The sequence below is a fragment of the Muntiacus reevesi genome, chromosome 19, assembly GCF_963930625.1.
Source record: "Muntiacus reevesi chromosome 19, mMunRee1.1, whole genome shotgun sequence".
In the NCBI taxonomy this organism is placed as follows: Eukaryota; Metazoa; Chordata; class Mammalia; order Artiodactyla; family Cervidae; genus Muntiacus; species Muntiacus reevesi.
Window position 1 is genome coordinate 31,373,341 of NC_089267.1, and position 14,237 is coordinate 31,387,577.

Genomic DNA, 14,237 nt, shown 5'->3' on the forward strand with positions numbered 1-14,237 from the left:
CTGTTACTCTGAAAAGGAGAGCCCTGTCCAGAGGAGGCAGGGTAAACAGCCAAAGTAAGAAAGAAGCAACGCTATTTCTCTTGCTGCATGGGATTCTTAAGTTTCTTACACAGGCCAGGAAAATAATAAATTAAAAGTATACATTGCTAGGAGGTGAAAACTATACCTCAACTTTTTTATGTCTTTTGGTTTACTTCCTAAAGTCATTTAGTACTTCAGCCTGTGCCAAGTAATTTTCAAACTGAGCTAGTATAAATCATTTTCAGATTCAGTTTCTAGGCTAAGTGAACATTCTATGTCAATCTTGTAAGTAAACAAAACACATGAAAAAGGAAACGACGAGCAAAATCACAGACCTGCTGCTTCCAGAATCAGGAGGTACTGAAAGCAAAATTAAAGCCAATTTCTCCTCCTCCTGTAGGAGATAAATGATCAAGCTCCTAGAACATGTATGTTCCCTGTGCATAAAGACATGTTAATAAATCATAGGAAAGTTCCATCACTAGACAGATCTTCATATTTCTAATAACTCAAGCCCCTTCCCAACCATTTGAAATAGTAATGTAAATTTTTTAAAATCAGGTATCAGATTTCCAGGATAGAAATCTGTGAATAGTAAGAAATGAAGAATTGTGAATCTGAATGTAAGACATATACTTAAAAAGGATTTCTGGTGAGTTTATTTTTTTCTGGGAGCAATGTATATCACCCAGTTTCAATAGGCCTAAGAAATTGGGGTGCAAGGAGGGAGGGGAATAATATAAAAGAGCAGGACAAATGGCTTCATTGGTCCCAGATACAATGTCACTATTCTGTGCTGTAAAATGTTCATGTCTTTGGCTGTATTACCTGAAGCAATTGGAGTAGTAAAATCAATAAATAAATTATAACAAAAGGATGACCTCTTATGAAAATTGGATGGAATTATACTCAAGATATAATAAAGGGTTTTGTTTCATTTATAGTATCCTTAATTGGAAATGCTAAAAATAGGAATGAATGCATGAAAAACCTTGGTTTTTATACTTATTATTTCATTTATTCTCAGAAAAGAGAACTGTGCCTCTATCTACAAAGTTTTACATCTTATTTGACTTTACTTTGTAAAGACTTTAGGCAGAGCAACAAGCACTAACTTTTTAATGTCTTCCCTGCCATAAAATTACCCTCAATTACTTACATCTCTATAGCCATGCACCACATTCCCAGAAATATCTCCTGGTATGTCTCTACAACCAGCTGGGCAGAACTTGCTGGAAAAAAAAAGTAGAGTATATATTTTATTAAGGCTTGCTTAAATTAAAAAGTATTAAATTATACTTAAAAGTATTTTCTCTCCATGCAACATGCAGGAACATCTTCCTCTAATGACAAATCAGAAACTTGATTTGTGAAAACACAGATTAATCTAAAGGCTTCCCTGGTGAGTCAGGTGGTAAAGAATCTGCCTGCAATGCAGGAGACATGGATTTGATCCCTGGGTTGGGATAAACATTGACAGATTTGAAGATGAATGCCATAAGCCCTTGTTTCTATATATACCATATTACAATAATGCTTGTTTGGTTTGCTCAAGAAGAATGTACCAGCCCAAACAGATTCCAAAATAGCAGTTGCTTTTATTTCATTTCCTCTCAATTTCCTCCTGCTGACTTAGCAAGTTAGATGTGTGACAACACCTAATTATCAAAACTACACAAGTACATGGTTTATAATTCTTCCCCGTTGACCTAATGGAATCCAGCACTGCAGCAATAATCAAGGAATTAAGAAACAGAAATAACGGAAATCCTATTACAGGCTTACAGTTCCTTATCCTAGCCCTTAGAGCCAAATATATTTGAGAATTCAGAATTTGAAGGATTTTGGAAAAGTAAAACAGTGCTCACAGTATATATGATGTAAAACCCTACTGAGGTCTGCAAATATTAATCAGAACTTCAATATCTCTACCAAATACATGGATAGTTGTATTGGGCCAAAAGGATAAAGATAAAACAGCCTCATGTTTAATCTGGTCCAATTTTGCTGTCAGATGAATCTATGGTCACATTAATCAGGTGCTGCCACCAAATGAATTACAAAAATTATTTGACTTTTCCAGCTTTCCACATTTTCTACATTTCATGATAGATGAAGGATTATGGCTCTGTACTAGTCATCATACCTCATCTTTAACTAAACATTACAAATCGGCTGGGCCACAGCTTAGATGATCCAGCACTATAATATCACACTGTGGGGCTGAGCATATTCCGTTCTCTAAGAGGATACAAAATGACTACTGATGCCCAAAGGCCTTGGCACCACTGGGGGTATACACAGATGGCTGGAAAGAAAATGCTGGTGAATGTCCACATTGGATAAACAGCAACTTTAATTATTGGTCATTTTTGTTTTTGTCTTTTCTGAACTAGACTTCATATTAGTAAACAGTGGAGTTGATTCTGCATATAAGATAATCTCATTTGTTAGAATGTTAGATGGATAGGACCATGGACCCTTGAGCTTAACTTTTGGAGTACACTTATTTATTGTGCAGCTATTGATATACGAAATCCAAAGAGTTGTACCTGGCACTAAGGAAACACTCTAAGAAGTTAAGAGTTGTTGTTAGTGTTTGTTGACAATGACTTCTAGACCAGTGGTTCTCAACTAGGGGTGATTTCTGCACACCCAGAAACATTTGGAAATGTCGAGATGTTTACCACAACTGGCACACACAGGCCAGGGATGCTGCTAAATAGCCACAATGCACAGACCAGCTCTTCATAAGAACAAATCGTCCACAATATCAGTAGTGCCAAGGTTGAGAAATCCCCTCTGGGCTCTTGTTTTAGAAATGAGAAAATGTACATCAAAGAGATCAAGTAATTTTTCCAGTTAAAGTAAGGCTGGAGTGAAACCTTTCATCTGCTATTCTCTGGAGGTCTCTTTCCTGTGGGAAAGAGAAAATGAACCCCCTCCAGAATCACAAAAGTCACTCCCAAATGCTGGCCAGGTAATAAATGCACTCTAGACTCCATTTTGGCACACAGGTACTAGAGTAGAACTCAGGGGTCAGTAAACTATGACCCATGGGCCAAATCCAACCTGCACTTTTTTTTTTTTTAAATAAAGTTTTATCAGAACACAGCCATGCACATTCATTCACACACATACTGTCTATGGCTGCTTTTGCACTACAAAGGGAACAGAACTGCGTGAACAGATAAAAAAAGACTGCATGGCCTGCAAAACCTAAAATCTTTACTACCTGACCTTTGACAGAAAGTTTGCTGATCTCTGCTGTATAAGAAACCATTTCAAATATTCTTGATTCATTACAACACAGATGATTTTTTAAATTAAATACAAATAAAGGTACTTTATCTGGCTTAACGTCAAGGAAAACAAAATATTCAGCAACAAATGACTGCAGCACAACTAGGACAGTGTATTTACCTGTATTCTGTCTTCAAATAATGGTTAGCTCGTTCCAAACATGTTATTAAATCTGTCATAAATAAAGACAACTGCAATTAGCAGACTGAATAGAAGTTAGGACGCTCATGCTCTAAAGATTTCTTTTAAAATGAAACAGTTTCTGAGAAGCATTTATTTATTCTCTAGTTATCTGAACTTTTCTTTTTAAAAGTAAATAAAAACTGATACACTATCCCCAGGATTTCATTAGTTCATCTTTCTTTTCTACCATCAATGATGGTTCTTCACCATTTATCCAGTGGATGGTAACAGAATCTTTTTTCAACCAAAGAACAACATTGGTTCGTTACTATTGACTACACACCTACAAAGATCATGTAACTTCTACTGGCAGGTAGAAAACAATTTCAAGAGCCCATGTGGTTTACAGAGAAGGTTCAGGAACATTTTAATTTGACAGTTTATCTAGCGGCATCCAAGCGACCACAGGGCCAGGTGTTTAGCTGGAACACAAAGTGCTTATCGGCTTTGATCAATGAGGTTCGAAGACTTAAAAGAAAGGTGCTCTCTGAAGCAACTTATAGAACTGAACTTATACTAAGAATGGAAACTCGAAGATGCTGTGGATTTGGGTGCTTTTAGATGCACCTAGGATAGTTTCCAATATTCCACACTTGCTGCTGTTCTTTCCTTAATCTTTTCAGTGGTTCTTAGGGAGCTATGCTATGCTAATGATTAGCTATGCTAATCACTGGCCATGCAGCGGCCTGCTAGGATTGCTCAGATCTGATTGACTGAGCAGGAAATAAATGGAGTACCCTGTTCTCAGAGTTATTTCTGCTGGAGGGAACTGAGCAGAAACTCTGGACACTTCTGAGGCCCTAGAGAGACCCTGGGCTGCATAGAAATGACTCTGGAGTTGACCCGGATGAGACCCTGGAGTTGACCCTAGACTAGAGGCTATGTTTTCCTTCCCCATCCGTGTTCATGTTCCTCTTCTCTCCTGCTGATGTGCCAGCTTGATGAATGGGGCACTCGGTGACAGTGACCTCATCCTCGCATTGCGTGCTCCCAGGCTGGTGTGCTGGTGTGTATGAGGGCTGGGGCGGGGGGTACCACTGGTTAAAAGGCTTGTCTCCTGGACTAAGAAAGGGGTTGGGGGAGAGCTCCAGAGAACAGCCAGACCTCAGAAGGGTCAGACGCATATCCCTAAAGATACACAATCCAAGGTTTCTTGGAAAATTAAGTCAACCCTCTCCCATATAAGTCAGTGATCAATCTAACATGTGCTATGAAAGCATTCAGTTCAGACCTAACTAAATTCCTATGAAGACACTGTGTTCCTCTCCTCCCTGACATCTCGATTCTGATTCTGAGGTCCCAATTCTGTCCAAAGATGGTGACTAGCAAGGGGAATTCTAAGACAGATAAAGGTTTACCGATTCATGCTGGTTATTCCCCCATACCTGGATGGTCGCTGCTGGCATAGGTTAGCAAAAAACCCCGCCCAGAAATGTGGGATCCACTCTCAAAGCGCACAGTTACTTCATTGGTGTTCAGCAGAAGTTCTTTGGGCATAGTCATGCTTCCACAATACGGACCTGAAAACAAAGCATGCTGGTGGCTCATTTCAAAATTTAGACCAGTACAAAGAATTTGTTTATGTATTTTTCTTCCTTAAAGGTCAAATTTACCAAACAACACACACATAGGAATTATCATGTTTACTGACTGAAATTTTGTTTTGTACCAAGATTGAGAGGTAGAAATTGATGGTAAACTTAATTATACAAACAAACCAAGGTAGGAACAGTGGCCAACTCTAGATAGGCAACAGGCTGGAACTAGTTAATTTAATTAGGAATAACCTAAAGATATAGGTTTTTATTTTTGTAAGAACACTACTAACAAAAATCAAATATATTAGGGGACTTCCCTGGCTGTTCAGTGGTTAAGACTCTGTCCTTCCAATGCAGGGGGCATGAGTTCAATCCCTCGTGCAGGAACTAAGATCACCCATGCTGTGCAGTATGGCCAAAATTAAATAAATAAATTGTTTAATAAAACAAAATATATTGGTGGCTTCCCCGGTCATGCCAGTGGTTAAAAAAAGAAATCTACCCCAACTCAGGAGATGCAAGGGATGCAGGTTTGATACCTGGGAAGATTCCCTGCAGAAGTAAAGGGCAACACACTCCAGTATTCTTGCCTGGAAAACTCCGTTGACAGAGGAGCTTGGCAACTACAGTCCACGGGGTTACAAAGAGTCAGACAAGACTGAGCGTCACTGCACGCACACACACAAATATGTTAGATAGTAAAGAAAATGTTACTACAAAGGTGATATTCTAGGAACTTCCTATATTTGCTTAAAAGAAAAAAAGTGAAATGAAAGTGTTAGTCGCTCAGTTGTGTCTGAATCTTTGTGACCCCATGGACTGCAGCCCGCCAGACTCCTCCCCTCTGTCCATGGAATTCTCCAGGCAACAATACTGGGGTGGGTTACCGTTCCCTTCTCCAGGGGAATCTTCCTGACTCAGAGATCGAACCCAGGTCTCCTGCAGTGCAGACAGATTCTTTAGCATCTGAGCCACCAGGGAAGCTCAAATTTGCCTAAAGTATAGTCCAAATAATTGTGTCCCAATCAAATTCATGTTGAAATCCTAATGTCTGATGTGATAGGATTAGGAGGCCTTGGGGGGAGGTGCTTAGTTTAACAAGGGCAAAGCCCTCATGAATGGGATTAGAGCCTTTATAAAGAAGGCCCCAGTGAGTTGGCTTGCCCCTTCCAGCAGGTGAAGACAGCAAGATGGCTACGAACCAGGAACTGGCTTCTCACCAGCCACTACACTGTATCTACCAACACTGTGATCTTGAACTTCCCAGCCTCCAGACTGTGAGAAATGAATGTCTGTTGTGCATAAGCTACCTGGCCTATGATATTTTGTTATAGCAGCCTGGAGAGACTAAGAGAGATAGCAAAGAAAATGTTATCACAAAAATATATTCTAGGGTCTTCCTAGGGCTTCCCTGGTGGCTCAGCTGGTAAAGAATCCTCCTGCAATGCAGGAGACCTGGGTTCTATCTCTGGGTTGGGAAGATCCCCTGGAGGAGGGCATGGCAACCCACTCCAGTATTCTTGCCTGGAGAATCCCATGGACAGAGGAGCCTGGCAGGCTGCAGTCATGGGGTCATAAAGAGTCGGACACGACTGAGCGACTAAGCACAGAGGCCTCCTAAATTTGTTCACAGAAACTCACAGATTCCCTTTTTTCAAGAAAGTTCCACCACTTTCTTGAAAGTATAGGGAACTACACTCAATATTTTGTATTAACTATAAGGGAAAAGCATCTGAATAAAAAATGTGTGCATAACTAAATCACTTTGCTGTACATATGAAACTAACACAGCATTGTAAATCAACTATACTTCAATTTTTTTACAAAAATGTACATAAAGAAAAGAAAGTTCTACAATTTAAGGACTGTCCCATACATGGGAAAAATCTATGTTCATGCAGTTCACTCATTTCTCTTTCTCTTCTCTACCACTCTTAACAGTAACTTCTGGTTAATGTATGTAATTTACTTTGATTTGTAAAATGAAGTTTATAAGAAAGCAGAGTAATTTCTAAAGGCTTTTGAAATACCACAGTATATATTATACAATTAAGAGTATAACATACTGTTTCTAGACTATGTTGCTTGAAAAGCAATAAGAAGGTCTATGAACTTTTAAGAGACAAAATGAGATTTGGAGCTTAAAAAAAAAAAAGAACTTCCTAAGACTACTCAAGTAGAAGTTTAGTTTGTAAATTGTCATCTTGAAAGTCAAGTATGCAAGACATGATAATTTCTCTGAAAACAGGGATCAGCAAACAAATTTTGAAGGCAGGTACTCTGCATCAACTTCTCCCAAAATAGAAAAAATAGCGTAGAAAGAGCTAACTGCAACAACAATGACTGCATCAGGTTAAGGGAAGACCACTCCAAGTCAGCACCAGTACGACTGGTCACACCAGCCAAAGCCAAAACAGGGCCCAGACGGCTTAAATAGGCAGAAGAAGACTGTGGACCCAGCTCAGCCTTCCTCTCCTGGCGTAAGGGATCAGATTTCTCTTGGTTCGGTCCAGATGTCATATTCTGAAAATGTGACGAAATGAGAGACATGCTGTGTGTTTACATGTCACACATCTCTGTTGCTCCCTATTATTAAATGATAATGAATTCCAAACAGAAAAGAGTGTTTCTCTCTTTAGAAATACTCGTATATACTTACTTATGTGAGTTAATACTCGCAAATAATTTAGAATGGAACCTAGGATATAAAGAGTTACTTATGCATTAAGTACCTGTTAAATGAATATACGAAAACAAACAAATAATGCCTGTCTTCCTTTTAGGCTATATTCCCTGGGGTTAGGGACTCTTCTATCATCACTTTCTCTTAGACAGCTTGTACATGTGGCAGCTTTCCAAATATTGTCTGAATCTAAACAAAGTTAAATGTTTTTCTACTTGCAACAGTTGGTTTTTAAAAACAAAACAAGATTATAAAGATACACAAAATATTTAATCTTGTCATTACAGAATATCATGAAGAAGCAAGAAAATTGTAGAAAAGAAAGGAAAGAAAATCATTAGTGTGGTATATGGATTTTTTTATCTTTAAGAGTGCTCATAAGCACAGAAGATAGGCAATTAATACTAAATCCATTTTTGTATAATAAAGTAGAATGAGAAGCATTTTTTCAAAATTAAAGTGAGTCATTACTGTGCTTGACTTTTGCAACTGATTCTCAGTTTTAAATACGTTTCAAATTCATTTGTTCTTTGCACAGGTTAAATGAGATACTTGCTTTGCAAACCTAACAACAAAGATGAAATAACTAGTTACTTGTTGCTATTAATAAGTCAGAATATTTTCCTAAGCCATATTTACTTTTTCCAAGAAGAAATAACAACATGAAGACTTCTCCAAACAGTGATGATGACACCATACCAATTTCTCCTTAAACTTCTATTGCATTCCAATGAGTTCTAACAAAAACAGTGAGGAAAAGAAAGTCTAAATTGATTATCAGTGGGAACTTGACATTTTTCTAGTTGAAATATATTTGACATATAACACTAATTTAAGGTAGACAACATGCTAGTTTGGTATCTTTATGTATTTTAGTATGATAGTCACTGTAGGGATAATAAGCATGTGTGGTGTTGTGTTAGTCGCTCAGTCGTGTCTGACTCTTTGTGACCCCATTGGGGTCCTCTGTAGCCTGCCAGGGTCCTCTGTCCATGGAATTCTCTAAGCAAGAATACTGGGGTGGGTGGCCATTTCCTTCTCCCAAATTAGCATATCTATCCTATTACTTATCATTTCTTCTGAGTGGTTGCAATAATTAAGTAGTAGTCTCTCAGCAAGTTGATGATTACAATAAAGTACTGTTGTCTGTATTCACTAAACTGTGCATTAAATCTCTAGGGTTTATTTGTTACTCACCGCAAGCTTGTACCCTTAAACAACATCAATCCTATTTTCCCACCCTCCATCCCCTGGTAGCTACCATTTTGCTTTCTGTTTTTATGAACTGGTCTTTTTTTAGATTCCACATGTAAATGGAGATCATACACTATTTGTCTTTTTCTATCTGACTCATCTCACGTAGCATTATGTGCTCAAGGTCCATCTACGCTGTTGCAAATGACAGGATGTCCTACTTTCTCACGGTTGAATAATTGGAGGGTTTTGTGTTTTTTTTAGATTTTTATGGAACAATTGAAAGGAAAGGCTGCAAAATTTTAAATACTTTACATGTATAGATAAGAGTGCATGCCATCATACTAACTTGCTGTGCAATACATATAATTTCCTAAATCAAAAACACACAGTAAAACTCTAATTTGGCTGCATCCCCCCCAAAGTCCCAGTAAACATTTCTGGAAGAAGTTCAAAGAAGGAAAATGTAAACACACACATCCTTTAATCACCCTTAACCCACTGATACCATCCTTCCCACATTCTCATTGATATGCTGCAAAAACATAACTAAACCTTAGCAGGGATAGGATATACCCTGTCTATACAAATGCCATCATTCAAAGTTATTTGATAGGTTCATCAAGGCACAGCCGCCACACAGCAGAGGCAGCTTTAGTCCAGAGCAGGAAACTGAAGCTGGGGACTGGCTGCTCTACTGCCTTTGGCAAAACATTCAAATCATTGCTTGTCTGCAGGTCTGACAGATAAGATTCCTTTGCACAGACTTCAGGTTAATAACTGCATTCCTGGAGTTAAAAGGGAAAAGTGATGAAAACAGAAAAGTGTGACTGGCAGTGAGAAGGAAACATAATTAATTAGAAACCACAGAAGGATCCTACAAGCCTATCCTAAGTTCTCTTTCAGTTTTTTAAAAACTAATTATTAATTTATTTTAATTAATGAACTTTTTGGCTGCATTGGCCTTTGTTGCCGCGTGTGGGCTCCTTCCAGTTGCAGAGAGTGGGGGCTACTCTCTACCTGTGGTGCACGAGCGTCTCACTGTGCTGGCTTCTCATTGCAGAGCACAAGCTCTAGGCTCATGGACTTCATGAGCTGTAGCTCGTGGGCCCTCGAGTGTGGGCTTCAGCTGCTGTGGCACATGGACTTAGTTGTTTGGAGGCATATGGCATCTTCTCGAACCAGGGATTGAACCCAGGTCCCCTGCATTGGCAAGTGAATTCTTGACAACATGAGCCACCAGGAAAGTCCTGCGTTCTCAGTTTTCAGCCAGACTCCCTTGAGGATGGTATCTTTTTCTATGAAAGACTTTCTCCACCCCACCTGCCCAGAAGATGTATTTACTCTTAGGTACTCTCTGTCTCAATTTTTAAAAAGGATCTACACCTGTATTTGAATAATACACAATGCCAGTGTCATTGGAAACCCATTAAGAGTTCAGAGGTGACTTCTAGCTTTGACTGTGGTTATATTCTCTTCCGGCGCAGTGTTCCTAGATTGGTGAAACTGCCTCAATTCACAGTCAAGGCTGAACCCTAACCCTTTTGAGTGGTTCTTAAGAACTCAAGCAGACCCCAAAGCAAGACTCACAATCTGCATGGATGTTTGCTTTACAACTGGAAGTGCTGTGTGTTTTGCAGAACTTGGACTTGCTGTTTAACTCTGCCCTCCTCCCTACCTCTGTCCTTGTCTGGGAAGCAGGTTCCATCTTTGCAGCCCCAAATTCCGATCCGACTGGGAGACAGCAGAAAGGCAGTTCATCAAGTAGTAAGAAAATCATGAGAAATAAATCCTTCTACCTTTTGTGGTTGTTTGTCGTGAGTCACCCTGGATTGTGGGAAAAGCCATCAGTGATATCAAATGGAGTAGCATGTGGTGTTTGGCACCAGACATCAGACCAGGAGCTGGCAGACAATGGACTGACTCCTTGGACAAAAGGAATAAGGGCCAGCAGTCCTAGGAGCTGCCTGCTTTGAGCACAGTAGGCCAGTTCCTCTCAGCACATCCCCTGTTCCATAAGCAGCTGAGAGAGGAAACCCTTTATCTTCCCACGTGTGAATAAAAGCCAACTGTCCTACCAGGAAGAATGAACTGTCTGCCTGGAGCCAGCCCTCTGGAATCTCTGGCAATCTGACAATCCATGCAGCAATTCATCCTCACGCTGCATTCTCCATGGCCTGTCTGCCTGAGTCTCCGGATACAAGGCAGTATTCTGTTTAATAACGGTTCCAAGTCATTTCAGATGGGTCTATGCTTTTGATCTTGAAACTGATGGCACTAAATTATTGTTTCATCTGTGAAAAGATGTGTTTAAATGATGCTATGCATGCCATTAAAAGAAACCAAAGAGGAGATCTCTCCCTCTCCAGATCCAGTGGTGAAAACAGAGACCAAATGAAAAACTAACTCGCCAGAGATTTGTCATAAATCAAATTGAACAACAAGCACCAAAAATCTCCTAAAAGCCTTCATTAGCCTTAGGAGCACCATCTTACTCACACATTTAATTTTTCAAGGCAGGTAAGAACATGCCGATGAGATGAAGTGATGCTCCCTGGGCAAGCCATTGGCAGAGCCAGCCACACGATGTGCCATCGGCCAGCTGCCACAAAAGTGGTCCCTGATGTGGCCCAGATCTGGTGTAGAGGTACACTGATAAAACAATCTCCAGGAATGCTGAAGCTGCAAACGCCATTGGACTTCTGTCCATTTTCCTCTTTTTTTTTTTCCTGTGCAGTCAAATGGCAGGGTTTGTCCTGCTAGCTAATTGCAATAGACCACTGTACAAAATTACAGAATTTTCAGGGCCATTTTCTTTGAAAAGGAGGGAAATTTGCATAAAAAAGGGATATTCCTGGACTGTGCCATTAAAACCATAGTCACGTAAGAATGTAAGTGGTATCCCTGGAGAGTTTTGGTCTCTGGTTCCCAGACAAAAATCAGTGACAGATGATAAATGAACCAGGCAGATTCCTAGACAAAGGTGCAGCTTTCCTTGGGGCTATGGGACTTGGGTCAAGAAGTGCCTTCATTCCAGAACCTACCTAGGCGATTACTTTTTGCCCAACAAAAGATGGCAATTTGCTGAAATGAACCACAGTGTATCTCTGGGGAAGTGCTTGAGGAAAAGGAGAAGGAAGAGGCCAATATTTTTTCTCCTTGAGGCTTATGGTTATGTTAATGAGACATCTAGCATGGAACATTCTGGCTGATACAACTTTTTTAAGAGATACGTTTTATTTGTATTTAAAAAAAATTTTTGGCCATGCCATGCAGCATGTGGGATCTTAGGTCCCCAACCAGGGGTGGAACCAGCACCCCCTGCAGCAGTGGAAGTGCAGAGTCTTAACCATTGGACTGCCAGGGAAGTCACCTAACTTTTTCATATGCTTACAATTCTTTCTGAATTCTATCTTGGTATAAAAAGCAAAACAAAGCAAAAGAAAAAGCAGTCCTTCTTAAGCATTTCCACCAAAGCTGCCCCAGTGATAGAGGAAAATCCATTTCTGAGGTGTCGGAAACCCCAAAACAATTTTCCAAAAGCTTCTCCATAGGCTTTTGTTTTATCTTCAGAAGTCGTAAGAATTTTGCATTCTCCATAATATGGCTTTGAGACATAAACCATCTATAAAATAGAGGCTGCCAATCTTGCGTTTTTCTCTATTTGGAATTCTCTTAACAGAGAAGTCATAATGATTAGATCTTATTGCAATATGCCAGATACATATCATTCTAAACTATTATCACAGAAATCTTGTTGTAGTTATGAGTCAAAACACTCAGTATTATTTCCGACTTTTCCCATTTCTCTTGTTCCTGGTGTAATATAAATATTAATGGCTGACTTCACATCGTTGTATTTCTAAGTCACTGACAATGGTTAAAAAAATACTGGGGGTGGAGGTGGGAGTAGAGGAAATGTAAGAGAACAATTCTGGAACTTCCTGGGTTTTCCATAGTCCAAGTCATTTAGCAACACAGCTTATTTAACTGACTATAATTAGGTTCACTGACCATGATGTCTCCCTTAATTTCTTGACTAAGAAGCACTTTTTTAAAAGCCTTAAATTTATACTAGCACTCTGCATGTGAGTGATTTCTCAAAATTCCATTTGGTTCTCAGGATACCCACCCCTAGGGGAAGGCCTGCAGAGGTCTCCATTTCTTCCAGCAAATAATGAACAAGAACTACAGTTCACTTCTGCACAAACCACGAGATCAGATGACTTTTATTACCCTGAATGGGAATGGCACGGTGCTTAAGAATGGGGTCCCTAGAGCCAAATGTCCAGACTTGAATCCCAGATCTAGTTAAGTGATTATAAGCAAGTGACTTGACCTCTTTGAGCTTCAGTTTCCTTATGTGTGGATGCTAATAATAGGCCCCCTCTTACAGGGCCATTATGAGGGTTAAGTGAGTAACTCTAGAGCCCCAAAGCCCAGTGTAGAGCACAGCTGAACACTCTATTGCAGGAACCTTCTATACAGTTTCACTGTCTTTTGTATATAATAAGTAGAGTCCTAAAACTGTAGGTAAATCAAGTCTTTCTTTAAATGCAGAGCAGATATTTATTGATAGAGGAATATTACTATAAATCTTCCCACAGCGTGAGTAAAGATACTCAAATTTATAAGATTATAGACTTTTAAATGTATGTTTGCCAAAATCAAGCTGCATGCAATTTGATTCATTAAATGTTGATTGTGAGTCTGCAAGTGTAAGATTATGACAAGCAACAGGGGATGTTCAAAGGATGAATCAAATGCAATTCCTTCCTCAGGAAACCCCGAATCAGTTGAGAGGCTGAAACAATGATCTCCACTTGAGATTGGGGCTCCACTGAAGGCTTAGAAAAACAACGTGAGCCCAAGAGAAGGAGTATCTGGAGCTGCTGAACATTAGAGGAGGTTCTAGGGTAACGAGCATTGGATTTGCTTGTCTTCACACTGTGTATGTGTGTGTGTGTGTACATGTGTTTTAGAAGGGGCAGAAAAGTGGGGGGAACAGGAGAGGGACATGCAGAAGAAATGACATCATCAAAAGTACTGAACATGAAACTGTTTGATGTGTTTATTTGGAAAAGGCATTGGGATGCGGAGACTCAGAGATGTGGCTGGAAATGTGGGTGGGGAAGAGAGTGAGTGAGCCAGCCTTGAACACCAAGCTAGCGATTGTCTGTAGACAGTGGGGCACAATTAACCACTTTTGAAATAAAGAAATCATCACAACAATGTTTAACAAGATAATCTTAGATGGCCTGGAGGGAATGGAGACTGGTCAAAGAAAAGAGGAGAAAATCAGGAAGTTTTTTCTA

The 14,237-nt window shown here is 39.6% G+C and overlaps 1 protein-coding gene across 1 annotated transcript in view; it reads right to left on the reverse strand.

Annotated features, from left to right (window-relative positions):
• The window catches only part of DCBLD1 (discoidin, CUB and LCCL domain containing 1), a 69,448-nt gene that overhangs the window by 20,746 nt on the left and 34,465 nt on the right, over positions 1 to 14,237 (reverse strand). The window contains exons 3-5 of the mRNA XM_065911590.1: positions 4,893 to 5,027; positions 3,445 to 3,496; positions 1,181 to 1,253 (exon numbers count right to left, since the gene is read on the reverse strand). Coding sequence (XP_065767662.1) covers positions 1,181 to 1,253; positions 3,445 to 3,496; positions 4,893 to 5,027 — 260 coding nt within the window. The remainder of the gene's footprint in view (positions 1 to 1,180; positions 1,254 to 3,444; positions 3,497 to 4,892; positions 5,028 to 14,237) is intronic.